The sequence below is a fragment of the Gadus morhua genome, chromosome 7, assembly GCF_902167405.1.
Source record: "Gadus morhua chromosome 7, gadMor3.0, whole genome shotgun sequence".
Taxonomy (NCBI): domain Eukaryota; kingdom Metazoa; phylum Chordata; class Actinopteri; order Gadiformes; family Gadidae; genus Gadus; species Gadus morhua.
In genome coordinates this window covers 17,590,583-17,614,381 of record NC_044054.1, presented here as the reverse complement: position 1 = coordinate 17,614,381, position 23,799 = coordinate 17,590,583, and the positions used below count along the sequence as shown (strand labels likewise).

The 23,799-nt window shown below is 47.7% G+C and overlaps 2 protein-coding genes across 11 annotated transcripts in view; both read right to left on the bottom strand.

Moving 5' to 3' along the window:
* grik1a (glutamate receptor, ionotropic, kainate 1a) overlaps positions 1–2,014 on the bottom strand; it is a 30,130-nt gene extending 28,116 nt beyond the window's left edge. For 3 of the 6 annotated variants that reach the window (XM_030362322.1, XM_030362323.1, XM_030362325.1), the window contains exon 1: positions 1,514–2,013. In XM_030362322.1, the coding sequence (XP_030218182.1) occupies positions 1,514–1,598 (85 nt within the window). In that variant the 5' untranslated portion in view covers positions 1,599–2,013. Of the gene's footprint in view, positions 1–1,513 lie in introns of all 6 variants that reach the window. The other 3 variants (XM_030362320.1, XM_030362321.1, XM_030362324.1) reach the window with 2 other exon arrangements.
* An 839-nt stretch (positions 2,015–2,853) lies between these two features.
* The window catches only part of tiam1a (TIAM Rac1 associated GEF 1a), a 77,804-nt gene continuing 56,858 nt past the window's right edge, over positions 2,854–23,799 (bottom strand). For all 5 annotated transcript variants that reach the window (XM_030362316.1, XM_030362315.1, XM_030362317.1 and 2 more), the window contains 14 exons: positions 22,489–22,692; positions 21,018–21,154; positions 13,709–13,972; positions 13,104–13,172; positions 12,378–12,503; positions 12,094–12,202; positions 11,455–11,634; positions 9,954–10,078; positions 9,475–9,583; positions 8,535–8,593; positions 7,909–8,005; positions 7,045–7,132; positions 6,243–6,415; positions 2,854–5,583 (listed from right to left, as the gene is read on the bottom strand). In XM_030362316.1, coding sequence (XP_030218176.1) covers positions 4,874–5,583; positions 6,243–6,415; positions 7,045–7,132; positions 7,909–8,005; positions 8,535–8,593; positions 9,475–9,583; positions 9,954–10,078; positions 11,455–11,634; positions 12,094–12,202; positions 12,378–12,503; positions 13,104–13,172; positions 13,709–13,972; positions 21,018–21,154; positions 22,489–22,692 — 2,450 coding nt within the window. In that variant the 3' untranslated portion in view covers positions 2,854–4,873. The remainder of the gene's footprint in view (positions 5,584–6,242; positions 6,416–7,044; positions 7,133–7,908; positions 8,006–8,534; positions 8,594–9,474; positions 9,584–9,953; positions 10,079–11,454; positions 11,635–12,093; positions 12,203–12,377; positions 12,504–13,103; positions 13,173–13,708; positions 13,973–21,017; positions 21,155–22,488; positions 22,693–23,799) is intronic.

The following is a 23,799-nucleotide window of genomic DNA, read 5'->3' as shown; positions in this document are numbered from 1 at the left end:
CCATTTGGGGAGTTGATTCAACCAACGTGCGCTCAGGTTTAGTGTTGGCTATCAGCCAGCGCCAAAAATCACGATACTGCTGGCCAACTCGTCCCACGGTAAGCAGACCTGCGCACCTCGGTGGAATTGGAGGTGCGCAGATAATGTTCTGTAGTGGCTCCAGATAATTCACTCATCCCCCTCATGTTCAGCCAACGCAAAACGGAGGACCCTATTATAGATGTAGGTCACATCTGGGAGGCCCGAGCGGGTTACAAACGTATTCAACAACTGGAACAGTGTCTCAGTCTGTCCTGTCTAGTGGTAGGCCTAGTTTTCGTTCTGGTTCAAGTTTGCACAACGCAGACGCGTACACGGTAAAACTCATGTTGTATACCTCAGCGTTCAATCCTCAAATGTCCAATGTGGTGCAGCCAAACTGAGAGTTGCCTGATTGGTAGTTGTCCCTCACTTCGAGGTGCCACTTCTCTCCATAATGCAACAATGTGATGAACACTATACTATGCTGTGGAAGACTACAGTCCCGTCCGTTCGGTGACCAATAACATCATAGTGAAGGGTGATGACGTTCCATTATTGTGTCGGATTTGAATATATGATCGAGTGGAATAGATCATCTGCTTTAAGGTGTGTGCGTCGGTGCGACGCACACATCAGAGAGAGAGAGAGAGAGAGAGAGAGAGAGAGAGAGAGAGAGAGAGAGAGAGAGAGAGAGAGAGAGAGAGAGAGAGAGAGAGAGAGAGAGAGAGAGAGAGAGAGAGAGAGAGAGAGAGAGAGAGAGAGAGCGAGAGAGAGTATCCCATAAACATCAGGCACCACATCGCCCTCCCTAGCCAGAGGAATGGCATTAATAACTGCTGTTTGTTCTGGTTTTCGAATAGCAGATGGCATTAGAGGAAGAGATTTGTTTCTATTTTACCTAGAAAAATCGAAAACCAATTTTCTAAATCCAGTCACAGCTGTGTTGTTTACATTAGAGTTAATTAAGTTGATGATTGTTAATGCAGGATGCAATTAAATCAAGAAAATTGCATATTCAAACATTAATACAGTTCTGTTTGTCCTATTGCTGTAATTGGATTTTTGGAGGTACACTTCTAAGGTCAATAAAAACTAAAGCTGCATACAGTTATATAACTTATTTTGCTTTTTTATGTTATAGAATGTCAAGTGACTGGAGGGTTCATTATAGCCCAGATCTTATATATCCAATAGGAATTATCACAGACACCAAATTAGGCTATTTCACATTGATGTATGTTCTGGAAGCCTTTATTTGACTGTTATATAAATAAATTAAATACAAAATGAGTTACCACTATATGCATATTAAGCTCCAAAAAAGATGACAGAGGCACGTTCAAGAATAGATTTGCTGACAGTATTATGTACAGTATGCACTGCAAAACACTTTCCATTAGACAGAGCCAGACGGAACTATGAAAGGCGTGTCAAAGTGCGACTTTAAGTGTCCCAAACCACACGCACTCTCACCTATAGACGTTGACCTTACCTATTCTGAGGACTTGTTGTGAGCTCAACAGAACTTGAGTCATGAGGTAAAGAGAGACGAGAGGTATCTTTCTTCTGTCCATCATGTCTTGAGTGGAGGGTTGCTATGTCAGAAGAACGAGTTCCGAGTCCGCGTCAAGGAGCGCCTTGGTTTCCATCCTCATCGTTTTGACCCAAATCACTCGCATCCCTCCAGTGGTCCTCACTCCTGTATCTTCCAGTACGCCTCACTGTCACATTAACCGTTCCTCTAGGCAGGGACATTTAGGCTGCATTCAACTTCGTCGCATTCGTCCCCTTCAAATAATAATATAATATAAATAAATCCAAACCAAATCCATCCGAAAAGGGTCAGTCACGAAACAGCCATGAAGAACGTGCACTGGGCGATTTACCTCGACGCGTATTATGAGACGCGAGGCTCATAAGTGAGTGGAGGGGATTATGAAGTAGCCGCGTTGGCAGCATCCTGGGGATGTGTGTGTGTGTGTGTGTGTGTGTGTGTGTGTGTGTGTGTGTGTGTGTGTGTGTGTGTGTGTGTGTGTGTGTGTGTGTGTGTGTGTGTGTGTGTGTGTGTGTGTGTGTGTGTGTGTGTGTGTGTGCGTGTGTGTGTGCGCGCATGTGTGTGCGCTGATGAAGAGGGGAATAATCTTCAGGTTTACGCACAGATGTGCCGCGCCAAGCTGTCGCCCTGCAGTGCGCCCCACGCGGTCACTCGCCCTCCGGCCGCTGAAAGAATCTTATTATCTGCCTCGGCAATCATAAAGCTCCGATGCTTCATGTGCAGGAGCCACAGCCCGATAAGGTCACAGTGAAAAACCTCCTCCAGGACCCACATAAAAGCCTGAGAGTGCGCCACTGGGCATTGGAAGATATAAAGCGCCTTAGTAGCATCTATTGGCAACTGATTCACATTAAGGTTAGCGTTTTCTGTTGAAACCGGTCGAAAGCGGCCGTCATCCTGCCCACCATGGTTTCTTAAATCAATGTAGGCCTACCCCCTAAACTAAGCTCAGTGTGGTTTAAAAGACGACACATGGGGTAGGCTAGGCTGATAATATACAAAATAATCTACGTTGATCCTCTTTCTCATATTTGAGCAAAGAAATTGTGCTTTTGCAAAGTCTTTATTCTTTAAAGGAAGAAAAATTATTTACACATAGGTTACCTTAATTGAACCCCTCCCCTGTCGCGACCTAAAGACTACACCGTTGGTTTTTAGCTCCATCTGCTGGATAGTTTTTCTACCTCATCCTACCTGCAATAAACATGGAAAGCTATAAACAAAGCGGATAAAAATGTTGGAACGGTGTTCAAATAATCAACATTTGCCATCTTCAATTGAGTGAAATTTAGAAAATTTATTTTTTTCTGTTAAGATACAAAAAAAACAAGAATACACCAGTTTCATGTATGAACAGTTTACAGTACAAAGGGACAAGTCAGAGGAGGTTCTCATCACAAAATTTATATTTTTTCGACCACGGTGATTGTACGGTACCTCCCGTTCACGAGGGTCCAAGTCCTTACACCCCGGGGTAGGCCTACTCAAAACGGCCCGTCGGGTCTGCTGAGCCTAATAAAATCTTGAGAAGTAAAAAGACGCTAAAAAGGAGAAGCACAAGGAAGGAGCACTTGCTCCGGTCTCTGCTGGCGGGTGCTCCGAGGAGGGGAGTGTGTGTCTCGTCTTCACACTTCCTAACTTAAGTGCAGGTTCACTACATCTGCTGATCAAAGTGCCCCCCGTCTGGGTCCAGATGAGCAGAGCGTAATGTGCTGCTCGAGATCACGAGCACATAAAGAGGCGTCACTTTAGAACTCGAGCTTTGGGAAAAGGAATGCATTACGTCACGTCACATCACGTCGGAGTGAAGGGAGAGCGAGGCACACAGCCATAGAACGATACGGGGCATAAAAGGGGAGGGGGGGGGGGGAGAGAGTGCGGAGAGCGACAGTAGGTGGTTGCGTTTTGTTTTTCATCCGCCCCGGCGCTGGGTTTCGTCTTGTTTCAATAGCTCTCCGTTTCAGCCGGTTACTCCGCGGTGATTAGAGCGCTCGGATGCGGCCTCGTCTCGACGCACCCGCAAAGAAATGAGATTCGGAAGAAGTTGTCTCGCCGTATACGGCCCACCGACATATAAAGTTGGCACTAGTCCTTCTGGGTTCAGTAACGGGTGTCCACTGCTTCCTGCTTCCAAAAATTGGCCACAATAATATTCAAGTAGTACAGGACTAAGATGGGTAGCATGATGATGACGTTTGTGAAGAAAAGCAGAATTTCCACTGGTAGAAAACAGTCTTTTGGTATGGCTAAAAAACATTTTTTAGCTTATTATGTATTAGTTCATGATATTATGCTGAAAAAAACAAAAAAGGATTCACCATAACACTGACAGCTGAGCAAGGTGTAAACATCATAGAAAAAACAGTAGCAATGGTTAAGACAGGCTATTGCCTCAAAAACATCACAGCACAGACGCATTAAAGGATACGCCAAGCCCAACAGAACAGCTTGTTTATCGAGATTGTTCATCTCACTACTTCGTACGTTGTCCAACAAATGTAAAAAGCGGGTTGAATCTCGGTGCCATTATATTTTACACAGTGACATATTTTTATTTTACACATCCGTTTTACGCCAGAAAAACCCTGTAGAGATAGTCAACAACATGACAGCCCTTTAAGTGACAAAATAGAGATTGGCGATGCTTTATGCGGAGCCCAAAAATAACAGCCACATTCCTGTGTTCAAAAATAGACCTTTTCTTTGTGGATGCTTGTTTTTGGAAATGGCAGTAATGCGTTGTGCCGGGTTATGGACTTGCTGGCTGGTGTGGACGACGTGCCTCGCATGCAAGTGACGTGTGCATGCGCTGGCGGCCCGGCTGGTTCCTGTACACGTGGTAATACTGCTCTTCCAACAGGAAGTACTGGTGAGTACTCTTTTGAGCTGTGGTGACCTGCGTTCTTCTCCCGCCAGGACAGCGTCGGCGGGCCGTCCTGGGGTGTGTGGTGTTCGATTGTGACAGTTTTTTCTTGCCACTTCATCGCCTTAGGATCGAAGGGGGGGTGAAGACGGGGACGGCGAAGGAAAAATATTTTTTGCAAAGATCTGGAGGGAGGAAGAGTTTGTTTCATGTCGTCGCGTCCAAATCAATGGTTTTCTATATAGCTTAGAGCGTACCCTGGTTCCCTTTACCGCCATCGTCCCCTCGGGCCAGGCGGCAGAACTCATCCCGTCTGAATCAACACAAGTACCGTTTCTCGTCGTAAACCTCTTCAGATGTCCTGTTGTTCTTCCACTGCTCTTTCGCTCCTCGTGTTTCCCAGATCGGGGCGGTTTCCCCCCCCCCCCCCCCGCTCAGAAGACGTCATTCTTCCTCCTGTTCCCAAAGTCGTCCCGCCGCGCCCAGGCCGGGTCGCGGGCGGTGTCGGCCGCGCCCCGGGCTCCGGCGCAGTGCTTGAGGGGTGCGAGCAGCGTCAGCGGTGGGGAGGCTGCCGGGACGTCCCGGCGCCCCGGGGGGGGGAAAGAGTCTGCGTCGTCACACCGGTGCTCCCCTTGATAACCGCCCTCCTCCGCCCTGGCCCCACCCCGAGCGGGTCGACTCACTCTCTCCGCCCCCCGCGTCGGGGCGTCCCGCAGGCCCAGCGACTCCAGGCTCCCCTCCAGGGGTCCGGCGCCCCCCCCTGTCGAGGTGGTGGACCCCCCTCCCCGCACCGAGTTGCAGAACTCGTCGTCGTCGCTCAAGATGTCCGTCTCCTTCACCAGCCCGCCCATGGCGTCCGTCTCCACCTCGCCGTAGCGGGCCAGGTCGAACTGCTCCTCCACCCAGAGGTCGGTGACCCCCGCCTGGGGCTGCTGCTGCTGCGGCGGCGGCGGCGGCGGGGGCCGCGGGGTGTACTGGGCCAGAGGTGCGTAGTGGTAAGTGGAGGGGGGCCGGTCCGACGGGGGGCCGGGGTGGTCAAGGTGGTCGCCGGCGTGCAGGACCAGGTCTGTGTCGATGGTGAAGCGGTTCCGCGTCAGCTTCCGCCGGCGGAGGGTGCGGGACGGCTCCGGCACGTCACAGGTCACTGGGGGTCGGGTGAACGCAACGACACACACGCACACGCACAGACACAGGAAAACACACACACACACACACACACACACACACACACACACACACACGCACAGACACAGAAAAACACACACACACACACACACACACACACACACACACACACACACACACACACAATCACACACGCCGTTAAAACTCTGGCCTGAGATTACCATGGACAATGTGCATCGTGGATGTGGGAGGCATCATGATTTGATGGTTTCCCCTCACCCGGGAACACAAAGAGCGAGAGATACTTTTTATCTTATACAGGAGATAAGGAGTAGTTTATGCCTCCCAAGACGTTAGCACCACTCGACATTCACGCAATCTCCACTAAAGTCCCACAAGCATCATGAATCCTCCCCCAAGCCCTAGCTGTGACCATTACCATTACCATGACCCAACATTACCAGTAGCAGCATGCTGCCCCCCCGGCAGAAAGCTGCTACTGGTAATGTCTGTCTGGGAAATAAAACAAATCTAGCAATTTGGTCGTTCCACACAAACAAACCAAAAAAATCGATCAAATCCTGCAGAGCACAAATCCAACACAAAACACAACAAATCAAGGGCAAAGCCTGGGGGGAAATCGGGACCATCTATTGCGCGGAGGGGGGCTCTGCTCACCGGCTCGGTCCATGGTCGGCCGGGACCCTTTTAGGGGGCAGAGGCGCTTCCCGCCGAAGGGGACGTACTGCTGGCCGGAGGGCAGGGAGTCCGTCTTCAGCAGCTGTCGGCGCTGCTTCTCCCTCAGGACTGAGTGCACCGCCTTCAGGAATTCCTTCTTACTGTCCGGGGAGCTGGCCGGGGAGAGACGGGCGCAAGACAACACACGCGGGGTCAGGTTAGTGCCGGACGCCCAAAACCACCGTGTCGTTTATCCGGTCTCATCCACAGGGTTTTAAATGACCAAAAATGACAACAACGTTTCGCTTTGTGTATGGATTAAGGATCAATACTTTTTGGCTGTATTTTCTTTCGTTTCAGGTCGTTCTGAGAATCAATACTTTCATTTTCGCTGGATGCTTGTGAGAGTATTAAAGCAACTCATGAGGGCATAACAGTGATCATTGATGATATTTTGTAGTTACCAACATCAAAAGATAAACCACCCCTCCCTCTTAATCTCCCATTTCTCCAAACCTTGTCCAATTTCAAAAAGTGAGGCTTAACTTGATATTTCTCAGACAACATGCCATCTTAAATTTTCGCAAAGTTTACTTTTAACTGATGATTCCAACAAAGAATCGATTGAATAGTCCCTCATGAAAACAAACCCCCATATATCAGAGGCAGGCCTAATAAGTTCTCCCTCATTGAGTGGACGTTTAGCTGTAAAGTTGAATATTCATTGGAGTTCGGGAGATGAATGGCACGTGTGTACGTGTGTGTGAGTGTGTGTGGTCACGTGTGTGCGTTGACTTGGTACCTGCAGCTCAACTGGAAGGTTCTCTCCGGTCTCCCCACAGACTCGGACCTCGTGTGGACTATCTCACACACAGCGGTATCCTCAGAGTCTGAGAGGTGGAGCACACAGACGTTTCTTTAAAAAGGGTTTCACTGAGTGGTCTCATCATAGGCCATATGAACCTGAATGGAACCTCATTGTCCTTATGATCAGAACATATTATAATTGAACAAGGAATAGAAAAAGACTGTGGTAGGAATCCTTTTGAGGGCATCTCTCTGTGGATGGTTTGTTTTATTTAGTTTGACAGATGAAAATGTCCCATGGATGCTAATCCTATGAATCAACCTCATATTCATTATGTATATTACATTATATTAAGGATCCATATCCTGGACCAGGGGTCACCAACACAGTGCCCGCGGGCACCAGGGCGCCCGCAAGGACCACACGAGGCGCCCGCAGGCCTGCTCTAATAATAGCACTACTCATTCTTGAACAACTCTTTCCCACCTTTTTTAAGTCATTGTTGATAATTATTGTGAGAAATCATTAACATGACTTAATTAATTAACATGTCTTCACATAGATGAGTATCATTAATCATTGATAGTAATATATAACTAAAGGAAAACTGAGCAAATTTGTTATTTCAGAAGAGGGTATAGAACTGGGTGCCCTTCGTATGACTCAGTGCCCATGAAGTAGCTCTCAGGTTCAAAAAGCATATTTCTTTGAGGTCAATAACCGCTGAAAAGTGATTTATTCCCAAAGTTTAACATTTTGAGGAAGCATGCCTCTGGACATTTCCTGAAATATGTTTTTCCCCGTAAGTCCAGTTATTTGTGCATTCACCAAAAAAACGTTCTACTCAGCAAAACCTACTGGCGAGTGGCCGGACTTGGAGGGAGTCCGTTGAGATCATGTGTCGAAAGCGGACGGGATCCCTGTCCTCGGTGACAGAGGACCGATGGGACGCACCCTGGAACACAGAGAACCGAGAGTTATGCTTTCATACAGCAGAGGGCGCCAGAGTATAGAATTTAACTCATGGGGATTCAATCAAATAACAGTTATTACACAAAAGCATAATTTCTTTCGATCTTTACATTATTTGGCTTTGGTAGAATCAATATAGCAAGATCCTTATAATACCCAAGTAACTGCTGGGATTTTAGACTCAAAAATTTTAGACTCAAAGACATTTATTATATTAAGCCTTAAATTCATCAAATTATGCAAAAAAGTGAGAACTTTCAATATCTATTCAATTCACACCGCAGGACATATTTTCTCTTTGGAAATTCTGCCTGAATCTAATCAAAGCCATAACCTCAGTATCTGATGTTTTTGTTGATGTGCAGAAATGAAAGCACACAGTATTTATTATCATTTGTTTTTTAAGACTTGCTCGCAGCCAGAGCGACCCCTTAAACTGTGAGTAGAGATCCTCCCACGTTCTACTCAGGAACCCCACAGCAATAACAAATAAAACAGAAAACACCACTTACGATCTTTCTCCGTTGCTTGGTGCAGTTCTTGTACACAAAGACCACAGCCGTTTTAAACACTAGAAAAATGATAGAGAAATAGAGATGAGAGCAAAGGTTAACACGCGCTTCAATCCACCGCTTTTTACCCACGCCTCACTTGGAATATTTATCACTTCAAATGGTCTACAAGTATTTTTAATAGAAGATGCTTGAAGCTTGAGAGGACTTTTAAAGAAGGGCATTGTGTGTGTTCTCGTGAGAGATAATAAACACATCCAATGCTCCATTGTCCAACACTCAGAGTTCCCTTGCAACAGCTTCCTTTCTGTTTAACCACTAAGAAACCAAACGTCATCGTATACAACATGAGGAATCAGGATATCAGTCTAACCGTTTATCAGTATGTTTGCTGAAACACCGGGAGAAGCAGCAATGTGTAAACTGATCCCGGGCAGGCTACGGGTGCATTCCTGGTGAGGGTTATCACGAGTGTGTACGAAGAGTTTAACATTGGAGGATTAGATGACAATGGATTATCCATCGACATCTAATCCTGCAGAATGACAGGATTTCCATTTTTCCCGTCAGGGCAAAACCTTGAGCATTGAATCCCAGTTTGACCCGAGTGCCCCATTGGGATCGAAGGAAGCCTGGGGGAGACTTTCCAGTGGCATGCGGATTGGATTGGAGGGTAAACGTTGAAGTAAATGATTGTAATGTTTTATGGTTTCATATTTACAACGTTCTTATCTTCTTTTCTACCTTGTGCATTTAAGTCGATCTTTTGTCTACTCTCAATCCATTGCGCTATACTGTTATCTCAACCCTGTGAATCACTCATTTTAAAATAAGCGGTTCCAGGGTTTGACTTTCCTTTATGACTAAAACGCAGTGTGTCCCCTGCAGACGAGGCTGCAGGGCAGGCCGTCTGTCCCCGGGTGCGACGCAGAGGCCGTACCGAAGGCCGCCAGCTCGGGGTCCTTCTTGCTCTTGACCAGCGCGGACGGAGGGTTGATCCAGGTCACGGGCTTGTGGACCAGCAGGTCTCCCATGGTGAGGTCGGCCACCTGGAACACAAGCGGACCCAAAGGGTCATAGAGTGATTATTTTTTCTTTTTTTTATGTTCTGTATTATTCAGTAAACAAGCAATAAATCACTCTGTAGTATGGCCAACACAACATGAGAAGCAGTCAACATATAAACTGCTCTTTCCTTCCATGTGTTGAGATTAATGGATGCAAAAATTGATATTATAACATCTTTATTTAACTACTGAATTGTAAAAGAAAAATAGATATGATTCTTACTGATCTCCGGTCGGTAACAGTAACAGTACGCAGCCTTATCGCGTTCTATTAAATCACAATGTCGGTTTGAATTCGATTCATGGTTCAGCCCTACAGAGAACCCACGAGTGGTTTGTGCGAGGTCCCTACCCGCGACTCCTTCTTGTCCAGCGTCTGCTCGTTGATGAGCTGGTCGAACACGGCACCGTACTCCTCGTGTAGCTTCTGCATCTCGTTGATGTGGCTCGCCACCTCGTTCATGGTCTTGACGGCCACTGAGGCGACAACATGGGAGGACGGAAGGTGTTGTTAGGGGTCAGACCGTCGTCAGGTGGAGGACATCGATCGATTGGTTGATACCAGGGATGGAAATTAACTTTTTTGCCCACCAGCCACTGTGGCAGGTAGATTTAAAAATCTACCAGCCACTCATCTTTTTTACCAGCCACTTTTTATACGCTATATATATTTTTAATATATGCGTACATTTTAAACAATATAATAGTAACAATAGATAAGAAAAGTGTTTTTCATACGCATCTTTTTTTCCATCAGAAGTGATTTTTACTGTAAGTAGGTGCTACCAAGGGACAGAGTTGAAAACGTTACACTCTTACCGCATATGATAAACAATACACAGGTATCTGCCATGTTAAGTCATGTTTATTTCAAAGGTGTTACAATGACAAGTTTGGGGATTATTCATCTATACAAAGTATTTTCAATAAAAAACTAATTGACATATTAACAATAAAACAACATGCATGGCTACAGCATCATAAGTCAATTTGTTTTTTTATATTCACATGTGACTGCATACAAATGTGTCCACAGACATGGTAACTAACATATGATAGTAAGCATTATTGGCCCTTAACACTAATATTCAGAAAAAACACTGCCTCAAAAGGCTATTGGCTTAAGCAATACAAGTAGAGGCATATACTTGAACTTTATACCCTGAAATTTTAACCGTTGCAAATGTGCAAAAACATAATTATATATTTATGTGTCATTCAATCCAATGCTGAAAATATATCTGTGGCATTCAGCAGGCCAATGCTGTGGTAAAGTGTGTAAAGTATGACCAAGTGTTTCTTTCTGTTCAATAGTCTAGATAGAACTTTATCAATCCCCTGTAGGAGAAATGTGTTAATGTTTGTCCCTATAAAACAATAATGTTAAAAAAATAAGGAATCTCCCACTTCCGGCTAGAGAACCAAACTAATTCACACAATAGCGTTCATGCAAATCTAGCATTAAAGGTTAATTTAAGGAAGTTCCCTCCAGTCACAATGAAAGTAGTTTGCTAGTAATTGCGCTTTCATTTGCAGTCACAGCAATTTGAGAAATATGAATGCTGACTAAATTCTCAGAATTCTGACACTGCAAATTATTGCGCGCTACGACTAGTGAACTACTTTAAAAAAAAGAAGGGGGCCGGATGTTGACGGTAATGGTTGTGGAACTGTGCAGCGCCGTATGACGAATGTATTAAATATGAAAATTTGATCGGACCTGACTGGAAAGTATTACCCGACACAGTGGCGGGTGAAGTGACACAATTCCCTGGTTGATACTCATTAAGATAAAGAAGTGCCATTGGGGAGTGGGGTTGTGCAAGGGGGGGGTGGGGGTGGGGGGTCCTTACCGTCCAGGTGGTAGTGTTCCTCGCTCTCAGGGTCCGTGAGGGAGTAGAGCTCTCTGAGCAGCAGGGGGTACTTGAGGACCCTCTGGATGGGCTTGATCAGGTAGGACTCCAGCGTGGACGAGTGCTGCTGCCGCGGGTTCCGCAGGGCCAGGAAGGCCTTGAAGTCCGGATCCGTCTTGGCTGAACGGAGCAGGGGAAAACAACCCCCCCCCCAGTAGTCAGAGGGCTGCCGTGGCAAAGAGCTGACTCATGTAGGGTGAGGTAAACCTGCACTCTGTCAGTGTGAAGTGTGTCAATAGACGCGAAGATGTCTACAAACGTGTTGTGCTACCGTGTCCATACACCCTGCAACCACCCCGCCCTCCATGGATTATATCAGCTTAACTTCATAGCCTTCCTACTTTTGAGGAAACCGCCCCTTGTCTCAAAACCTTTCCTCCCTTTCTCATAGAGGCCGCACTCTCGCCCTTTAGCTATCACCATTCGCCTGCATCAACAGACGCACAGGACTGCATGCATGACAGCAGAGTACGACGGCAGAGAGACATTGAGGGTGGGGTCAGCAGAAGGAGAGGAGCCGTGTCAATAGGGGTCAGTGGGGGTCAATAGGGGTCAGTAGGGGTCAATAGGGGTCAGTACCTTTAGTCAGAACCTTGGGGACTTTGGTGTGGCTGGCGCAGAAGGCACTGTAGATCTTGAAGCGGTCCGCATAGTATAGGAATGAGCTGCCCAAGGAAAACAATACTTTCTGTAACAAAAACAAAATGACGTTTATTACGCAACCGTCGCCTAATGAGACAACTGAGAAAAGACACCAACATGAGATGAACAAGAGAAAGTAGGTCAACTGCTGACGGGAGTACAGAAATATGTTGTTTATTTCGGTTATCAAGGTGTGTATAAAAGCGTCAGACGGTGCTCACCTTAAACTGCTCCACCCTCTCCAGTTTGTCCAGATCGGGGACCAGCTGGATGCCGTCCTCCAGGGTCTGCAGGAACTCCACCTGGAAGACCAGCATCTCGTCCAGGTTCCCAAACAGCACGTCCAGCTGCCAGAGCACAGGGGGTAGCATCAGCGTTAGCATTGAGCTCGAGCACTTGAATCATCACATAAGACGTTGTATCTTAAACTACGGGGGGGGGGAGTAACTAGCTATCATGCTTAGTGTATCAAACAGATTTTTTAACAGGTTCATTTAATATCTACGGACATAATATGGTGACGTTGGTGCCTGGGATTGTGTGTGTTTATGGGGGCAATGTTTTAGAGGCTGCATAAGAAAATGTGATAGCATGGGTCTACCGCACAACGACAATTAAAGTATATTCTATATTCTTCTAGGATTCTGTTCTGGCTATATTATGGGATGGATAGACACTCTAATTTAGCAGCGTTTTGAGGGCGGCTGGCAAGGTCTGCTACATATTATCTCTGGTAATAACAGACTCCCTGGCAGAGAGGATAAACAACAGATGTATTCAGTGATTTCCCAAGCAGGTCCCACTTAAGCGAGTCCAATAAATCTCCAACGAAATAAACTCCAAACCAACACGTCTCAAGGCTACTTCCTAAGTACTTGGACAGCGTCTGAACGGAGCAGTGCTGCGAGCGACTTGGTGGGAGTCTGGTTCGAGGGGGGGGGCCGTACCTCATCCTGTGTGAGGAAGCTCTCCTTCTGCAAAGGCTTCAAGAAGCGCTCTATCAGGCATCCCAGGTCCTGGAACAACAACAACAACAACAACAACGGAAAAGATGTCAACATGTGTTCCAATCCCCCGTGTGATGAGGTCACGGCAGGTGATTCCGGTTTAGTTCAGGTGTCCACCTAATCCCGTTCCCCTCTTCCACGCAACGCAATTAACAAGAGTGCCTTGGGGAATCATTTCCCGGCAAAACACCGTTATTATTGGTCCTTCTCAGTAAATGCTTTTGTACTGATAAAGTCATGCACACACACACCCACGATTACAGACACACACACACACACGCACGCACCCACGCACGCACGCACGCACACACACACAGACACAAACAACCACACACACACACACACACACACACACAAACAACCACACACACACACACACACACACACACACACACACACACACACACACACACAGACAACCACACACACACAGGAACCCCTGCAGAAGCCTTTTCACACACCCCCACCCCCCGCCCCCACACACACCCCCATACACACACACACACACACCTTTATCTGGGGAAGAAGCCCCCCTTCCCACTCACTTTGACGTAGGTCTTCTCCGTGTCCACCAGCTCGCTGATGACCTTGCGGAGCTTGTCGGCGTGAGAGAGCTGGCGCTGGGCGGCGGCGGCGGCGGCCACGGCGGCGGCCGTGCCGGGAGGCGCGGGCGACACGGGGCTAGGGGGGAGGGAGGAGGACGAGGAGGAGGTGGAGGAGGAGGCGGACGAGAAGGAGGACGAGGGGACGGCCTCCGGGGGATTCATGTCATGGAGACCCCGGCAGAAGGCGGTGTCCTGCTCCGTGCCCTGGGGAGGAGGCAGGGGACAAGGGGGTTATCGTCTGAATCAGAGCCCCCCCGACGACCGCACACACACACACACACACACACACACACACACACACATACACACACACACATACGCACAACTCAATGACTGTGTGACTCCATAACATCCCAAATGGGGGAAATGGGCTATATACACACACGGCTGTGAGAATCAAACTATTAAACTGGACATGTGATCATGTGTTAATATCACACACACACAGACACACACAAACACACACACACACACACACATACACACACGAACACACACACACACACAGACACACACACACACACACACACACAATGGTCTGATGGAGAGGAAAACAACAGCCTAGGACGACTGCAGACCCTACATCGATACTTCCTTCGGAGTGACGCGCTTGCGTTTGAGCAAACACCTTTGTCACAAGATCTCTGTTGAGATGGGATGCGATGTGCCAAGATACACAACGATACAAGAGATGCTGAAAGAAACCCATGAACTCACGGCTGCCTGACAGATTTTCGGATCAACACGTAGCGGATCTGAACAAAGCGTGCTCCCGTCGTGTCTCACCTCGGGCTGTGGCACCTGAAAATACCGAGCGTGAGGAAACCTGCAGAACCGAAGGCCAGAGCCCTCTCCGGGCAGTGTTTGAACAGAGGGTGGAAGACAGAGGACACGCCCCTCATCTGTCTCGTACTTATTGACAGCGTCGAGTGCCGCTGGTTAAACTCGCCGCGGTATTCCCATGCACACGGCCCTCCTATCAATCCCTGGTGGAGCGGCGCCAGCGGGAGTCTTTGAACTTTGACCTCGACTCCTGGTTTGCAACGGCCCTCGCCCTGCCGTGCTCCACTTGGGAGACCGACTGTGAGGTGCTCTACGGAGAACACAGCAACACGTCTCAAGACGGGAGAGCCAACGAGTGTGAAAGGAAGGGCGCGCACACACACACACGCGCGCACGCGCGCGCGCACACGCACACGCACACAGGCACAGGCACAGGCACACGCACACGGACACGCACACACACACACACACACACACACAGGACGTGGATATACCACAAGGTCATGCCAGGAAACACGTTCAGCATCGATCGGGGCGAGGGAGAGAGAGAGAGAGAGCGCGTAACAAAAACATTGTGTATGCATTTGCAAATTTTCCTTTTCAGGCTAAAAATGTTAAAAAAAATTGAATAATGAATAAATGATGACGTCATCAATTGCGTCATCAAAAATAATGCACCAATTCATGAATCATGAAGACTTTAGAATAACTTGGTTCAAACTGGACTGCTCTAAGAGTATAAAGAGTATTTCTCATGTTAGAGAACTATTCCAGAACTAATACCATTGGTGGAAATAAAGGTTGTGTATTGGCATGAGAATAAACGCCAGAGGGCTCCGGCCTTTGTTTGTAATTACTGGTAATCCGGGAGTGTGAAATGGGAGCGGTAATGAATAGAGAACTGGTGACAAACTGGTATAGGCCTGTCCATGCCAAGTGCATATTGAAACCAGTTCCACTAATCTAAAACTCATTTCTCCCTAAACACACACACACACACACACACACACACACACACACACACACACACACACACACACACACACACACACACACACACACACACACACACACACACACACACACACACACACTCAAAATACATACAAAGTCCACTCAGTGTTCTACGTGTTTTTAGTATAGAGACACCATGACTGAGGAGAAGTTACCCAAAGCACATACAATGTTATAAGAAGGCCAGGGTTATAATAGTCATGCTCCACTTAACTAGCCATCCATTTTCACATTAGAAGGCAGCCTCTTTCATTGCAACTCAAGGAGGAAATGTGCGACACCTCCCCCCCTCCCCTCAGGAAATGCTTTTGTACTGATAAAATCATGCACAGTCACACACACACACACGCAACACCCCCCCCCCCCCCCCCCCCCCCCCCCCACACACACACACAATTACAGACACACCCAGCACACACACACAACAACCCCCCCCCCCCCCACAAACACACACACACACACACACAATTACAGACACACCCAGCACACACACACAACACCCCCCCCCCCCCCCACAAACACACACACACACACACAATTGGCATCTCTAATGGGTTCTCGCCCTTGACTGAGAGGTGACAGTGAGTGACAGCCGGATCACTGGTCGGAACAGACACTCACCAGCCGGATAATGGACCGATTTCACAGAAGACCTGATTCTAGATAGAGTCCGATATTCGAGTCAGAAGCAACACTCAGACGATATTTGTGATACGACTGACCTGCAGGTACGCTCATGACGGTTATACATCCAAAGTAGCAAATGCATAAATGCTTCTTAAATGCTTCCATGTCGACAATATTCCAAAAAGAAGGTTGCCTACCAAAAATGCACACAGAATGATAAAATATGAATTAAAAAGTGTTGTTGCCATTGGGAATCGAATGCTGTGAAACGCCTGCAAATGACGGGATGGGAACACGACCATAACAAAACATTTAACAGCAGAGGCAGGTGAATAACACAAAGCCAAACGCATGCCTACCAGTTGTACCATGTCATAGATGGACTCAGAGGAGTGTTTGGAGCTCCTGTTGCTCTTAAGGGTGGACATGTTGCCTGGGCCGTGCCTGGTTCTCAGCAGGAGACCAGAGGGTTCTGGTGGGCACCTCCTCCCCTAGATACCTTCTCCCCTCTGTGCTTCATCCAGCCAAAGCCCGGTGCAATGTGGGGTGAGTCGTCCTTCCAGCCGTATACCTCTCCAAAAGATGGTGGTGCAACGCGTCTTACCTGTCGTTCTGCTCAGTGAGGGAAACTGATTGTAATGACGAGGGAACCGTCCGGCATCCAGCGACACCCAACAAGTGCGTATATTCAACAGATGGAAGGGAACCGACCGCAGCACAGCAATCCCCCTGATCATCACGAGAGCTCTCTCCCTCTCCCTCCCCCTCCCTCCCTCCCTCCCTCTTTCACTTTCCCTCCTCACCCTCTCCCTCCCTCTCTCTCCCTCCCTCTGTATGCATCGTCTGCCCGGTTTTCTTCTTTATCGCTGGTGTACGACTGTTCGCTGATCCTTAGAAATGTATCCATTAACACTTAAAGGGGCCATGGCTGCAAACTGTCAAATAATCACACATAAAGTAACACATAAAGTAACACATAAACCATAACAGCTCATACTGACTGTGCGTGTGCATGATGATGTCATCAACATGGTATTAAACACTCCCAAAGCTTTAGAGTTTTAAAATGATGGAACTTTCCTCCAGGTGTGTCCAAATGTATAATATTTCTAGCATTTTTGACAAATTTAGAGATAGATGTGAAGTGCATGCCAGGGTTTGACCAAAATTCAACAAACCATTTGTTTTGCTGTATGGATAATTTGACTCCCAACACTAATAAATTGCTTACAAAAGGACGGGTGGCTAAAGTTCACACCAATTCTTATCGCTCTATATTGATGCATGACATTTTTTTGGCACCAATATGAAGGGTACTCTGTTCCACATGATATCAAATGTCTTATCCTTCTTGATAAACTTCCTACATTCCCTGCCCAGATCTAAGACCAACCACACATTCTCTGAAACCGGTACGTAATCTAAAGGAATCGGATCCCATATCCGGAACAGCTAAACAATAATTAAAACAATGCCATGGCCTCATGCAAGCGGAAATATTGAGCCAATTTTAGCAATTGTTGGATATGGCAAAGAAAAAAAAAAGGTGTTAAATTAAGAAAAAGACTGAGCAGCCATAGCTTTTCAGTTTAGCATTCCCTCTCCCTCCGTCTATCCTTTAGAACACTTTCTCTATCCCCCCCCCATCTCCCAACTGTCTCTCCCTCTCTCCCGCCCTCTCTGACCTATAGCTCAGCAAAGGCAGAAAAAGGGAGTGGAGGGAAAAGAGGAGTGGAGAAGCAAGTGCAAACCTGTTCCCCGGACCGGATAAACATGGTTATTTAACACTCTTTACACATTTCCCGTCATCGACACAGTCCCCAAACACATGAGAACACGCATGGTCCATGTGCATAAGGAAAGGTCCAAAAGAGGTACGCCTCACACACACACACAAACACACACACACACACACACACACACACACACACACACACACACACACACACACACACACACACACACACACACACACACACACACACACACACACACACACCACCATCCCAAAAGGTGGAAATGGGATAAGTATTACGGGTATGAGAAGCTAACAGGCCTTGTGACCATGTGTTTATATATTACACAATACTTTCAGTTCACTTCAGTGCATCACCAGGCATTTTGCATACAAGACAGTCTTACAGGATATCATGAATTTCCACCTTTAAAAACAGACAGCAGTGCGCCCTCTAGTGGCCCGCTGAGGAACGACTGAGCAGGTGAACAGAGGGGGGAAGACAGAGCGGCGAGGCCAGGGGGGACCTGAGGCTTCTCTCAGGAGGGAGTGGAGTACAGTAGAGCACTGATTGCCATTCATCATTTGACATAATTCCCTCTCAAAGATAACACGGATCGCCTCCCCTCTGCGAGTGCAACACGGGCTGGAGTCGACGAGATGGACTGTACGTTGGAGAACACACCGGCAATCACCCACACCATCGCCACGGCTCCCAAGCAATCAGCGATCCTCTCGGCCTGATTTATCGTGTTAAAGGAAGCGGGGGCTGGGTGGGGAATATCTTTTGTCTGCAAAAAAGAAATCTCTCTCTCTCTCTCTCTCTCTCTCTCTCTCTCTCTCTCTCTCTCTCTCTCTGTCTCTCTCTCTCTCTCTCTCTCTCTCTCTCTCTCTCTCTCTCTCTCTCTCTCTCTCTCTCTCTCTCTCTCTCTCTCTCTCTCTCTCTCTCTCTCTCTCCCTGTCTCTCATTTGGACTAAACGATGCTGATGGCCGCGGAGACTGAGGTAATTATAATGCGTGGATAATTAAAATGGTCCCACTCCTTCTCCCCTTCGCTGGCCGGGGGTGACATGAGGCGAGGGAGGGCGAGAGACAACACCCAGCTATAGCACAAAGATTAGGTAGAGCGAGAGAAAAGTCTAGAGGGAGTAAAGTGAAAGGGGAAGGCCAAGGAGAATCACTTCCTATATTCTATTCATTATCAAATACAATATTATATAATGATTATATTGACATCATTATATTATTACTGCTTTTTACTGAGATGTAAATACCGGTAGTTTTTATTTTTGCCATTTTCTTTGCTAATGTTACCTTTATTTATGACTCTCTTAATAAATGCTATTTCTTTCTATGGCTTCGTCGTAGGTGTTCCTGCCGTGTCCTAAGAGTTTCCCTGTGGAATATTGTGCATTTATTAAATTATACACTTAAAACACTGATTGGGTAGGAGCAAAACAAGGTTGATGAAGGAGGGCTGGATGGCCAGATGGAGGTGACGGAATAAAAGTTACAAGGACAGCGAGTCAAAGGATGAGAGCTGGTCGACGAGGGGGTGAGCTACCAAGACATACTGCCCCCCCCTGCTCACCTCTAAATGATTGGGGTTAAGTGTTTGGATAGGAGCCAGATGTGTAGGGGGGGGGAAGAGAGAGAGAGAGAGAGAGAGAGAGAGAGAGAGAGAGAGAGAGAGAGAGAGAGAGAGAGAGAGAGAGAGAGAGAGAGAGAGAGAGAGAGAGAGAGAGAGAGAGAGAGATGAATATCAAACAGAAAGATGAAGGAAGAAGCGAGGAAGAGTCAGAGACGAAGACCAGCCTAATGACGACATGTGATATTCTCATGGGTAAACAATACTGGGCACATCCATGGAGACGACACCCCATACGACCTGAATACACTGCCTGGAATCCGCCTCATTATAGCGATGAAAATGCAGCCATCTTCCACGTGATGCCCTTGAATCAGACCCAGACTACTTCGTAGTTTTTAGGGCACATGAAATAGAATTTGCCACGCATGTCTGAGTTCCCCACCACTGAAGCCATGGAACCCGACGTGGCCAACTGGACTGGATGAAGTAAACATTTCCCAGTGCCTGGCTACAGCTCTGTGACACACATCTAGCAGGGCCCGTCCCAAATCCCATCGCCATGGTAATGGCGTTGACAACCGAATCCGACAGGGTGGGGGTCGATCCCGATCCCCCCGATCGGACCAGACGTGGTCCTAATGAGAGGGGTGACACCGCGCCACCTCCCGCAAAACGTGTCCGCCGTCCGACGCAAGTAATCCCCTCTGTCACCGCGGCAACGCGTAAACAGATGGATCGGTGCACACGTCCGGGCCTCTAGTTGAACGCCAGAGACACAGAACACCCACTGCACGGAGGCTGTGGGGGGTCTCACCGGAGGGAAGCCGCACATGTCATTACTCCTGACCACACTGATGTAAAAATCAACTCAATGCTAGGATTTCATTTCAATCAAACACACATTAACGAGTAAATGCTCCTATGATAACAAGCCAGAAAGCAAAGCAGCATGACATTACGCGCTTCAAATGGGTCTCGTGGGTTTTTGCCACACACACACACACACACAGCTTGTGAACCAAAACCAATTTTGTCCCCCCCTCCCCCCCCCACAGACACACACTTGTGTGTGTGTCTGTGGGGGGGGGCCTGTGTCCACACGCGTGTGCCCATAAAACACATCGAAGCACTAAGTGACTGTATTGATGGAGATCATTATTGATGACCATGTCATCGCAGCATGTCAGCGGGCTGACCAATGACACAAGGACACTACATCTTAACACAGAACCACTCAACCACCACCAACACCACCACCACCACCACCACCACCACCACCGCCGCCACCACCACCACCGCCACCACCACCACCACCACCCCTTTCGAGTAGACAGTAGCTCATTCAGCGCTCATGACACTGAACATGACAGACACACACATCTCTCATCTCGCTTCCGATGCCTTTACAAATACATGACGGGAGGTGTTCTTCGTCTTCCTCTCTAACCGTGCGTGTCTACCGACGGCCCGACCGTCGGGACGACCCCTCCTTCCTCACCTTCTGCTCAGCCTGGTTGGGGGGCAGGTCCTTGGGGGGGTCCCCCCCAGGGCTCGGGGGAACCATCCGGGACCCCTCCTCCACGGTGCCGTCCGGGCTGTCCACCGTCAGGCCCGACACGTCGTCCAGGATGTCCTCTGAACGGGGAGGAAGGCAAGTTTTAACCGCTTTAGCTGGAGTCATCGTGCTTTTTGGTTAGAGAAGGGTTGAGCTGTAATAAGCTAGAGAAGGAAATGACACGCTCCTTTATGCAGCCCAGAACAAGGAAGTTTCAAAAAGCGAAGTAAATTATATTCATGAGGCACCCTTTGCTCAACCCCCAGGGTCGAGCAAAGGGCTGCACAGTATGGGATTTAAAAAAGCATAACCTATAGATAGAATAACAAAGGAACAGAGGATGGAAAAAAGATGTGCGTGATTGATTCGCAGAGCGAAACAATACTCAAAGCATGCAAGGTTAACAGCATGGGAGTTAAAACGGCATCAAAAAAATACAAAAAAAGATAAGAAGATTAAAAGGTATGTTTTTAGTCTGGACTTCAAAGCGTTGATTCTGATCCGAACTGCCAATAAACCCAAGAACTGTCAATCCCGGGCCACCCACTGCCCACGCCTCTATGCTGATCACAACTAATGACATCACCCAAACTGTTCACCCAATTGTGTTTTCTTTGTTTAATTGGCGTCTCTATCCCTGACGACCGAGACCCCCGCTGTGACACAGTGGGGGTCACCCCCCCCCCCCATATTAATATTCATGGTTTATTTGGCTGCGGAGTTAACAACGCCAGCTTGTCAGCCCAGGTGCAAGAAAAGGTCTGATAGGGATGGAATACAAATGGTGCCCTTGGATGGGTACAGAAGAGCAGGTGAGGACGGGACAGCGGCTGGCGAGGGGGGGGGGACGGAGGGGGACGGGGGACGGGACGGAGGGGGGGGGGGACAGACGCTGCAGCCATGAATAATCACACCACTACTCGCTACCCCTTTGGGACGAGGCCCAAAGACAAACGACTCTGTACACTCTGTAGTACACTCGGCACAGTACACAGTAGCAACTTGAACTAAAAGAGGTAGGGGCACAGCTTTTAAATATTAATTGGAATTAATGGATGGCAAATAAAAGCAGGGAGAACACAGAAGAGAATACACCATGCATGATGCTGATTTGGAAAAGTGATTATTGCACCATCGATACAATTAAAGAAAGGAAATACAATATTAGTAATAAGTTGATCTGAATAATAACCAAACTGATCATTATCCTAATTTTTCTACGTTCAATGCTTATTGATGGAGGTTATTATTAACGAGTCACACTTAATTGACAAGTCACGGGGAGAGCCCCGTTTCACCACTAGGGGGAGCTGCTGCTACACGTTCGTCAATGTTCACGTCTCGCTCTCCGCTACATCTTTGGTTCCGGCAGCAAACTTTCATTAGGACTTTGGTCGTGAAGGTAAATGCCCACCTTGGTCCTGGGAGAAGATGTCCGTGGTGGGGTCGTCGGACCGCCGCGGGGGGAGGGAGCAGAGCAGCCGTGGGTCGATGTGTGGCAGGGTGCTGACGCTCAGCGTCAACGCAGGTTGAACAAACGCGCTCCTCATGTCATCCATTTGTAAGACGGAGGCAGGTTTGCCGTTGAGCAAAAGGATCTCATCACCCACTTTCACACCTTGTAGTGGATGAGAAAAGAAAGAAAAAAAGACCATAGCGAACACGTTAGCCTTGCGTTTCACGCTTTTTACACCTATAAGGCCACGCTTATAGGTGTTCAAACATGTCTTGTCAAGCTTCTACATTGGAGTAATAAACGGCTCCATTAAAGCGATACGCACGCTGAGAAGGAGCGAGGTGATCCCTGAATACTAATATACCCCATCCAATAATATAACTTTTCTATAGGCCATTAGAGTTTATTTGAGGTGTGTAGTGTGATTGTGTGTGGCCTGGTTTAATTTGTCATGTCCAATCATATAATCCTTTATGCTTGCTATAAAAACACTCAATGCAAATAAAGGATGCCCCCCATAATGAATGGAGGCTGACGCCATATAAAATAAATTCCACAACACCTGGAGCCTCTTGCCTCTCCCTCTCGCCTGATAGAGAATTACCAGTCAATCAGCTTGCCAATTAGTAGCCAATATCAGCTGACGCTATTGATTGCTTATGACAGCTGATCTATCCTCAACAGATTACCTGCAGCCCCCCTTGCGCCTACACAAAAGAGATTATCTCTCACACACACACACACACACACACACACACACACACACACACACACACACACAGAAACACACACACACACGCGCACACACACACACACACACACACACACACACACACACACACACACACACACACACACACACACACACACACACACACACACACACACACTCAGCCAGTATTGTTCATGAGAGTTCCCCCATCAATCTGATTTTAGGGTTTTATATTTATTTGCATTGTATCTAACTAAAATGATAGCCATTCACAAATGCTGAGATACATCTTTTATAATGCAATGGCTTGGCACTACAAATAACCCCACACACGCACGCACACACCACAAACAACACACACACCCACGCATACACACATGCATACCCTCGCACGCAGAAAATAGCGCACATTTAGCCCTTAGTTATGACCTAGTTGTCTAGGATATGAAATGTCAGCTGCGGTGGAGTCTTTATTGGACAGGGAAAGATAACCCCCTCTGGCCATACCGACTGTGTGGAACTGTGTGTGTGTGTGCGTGTGTGTGTGTGTGTGTGTG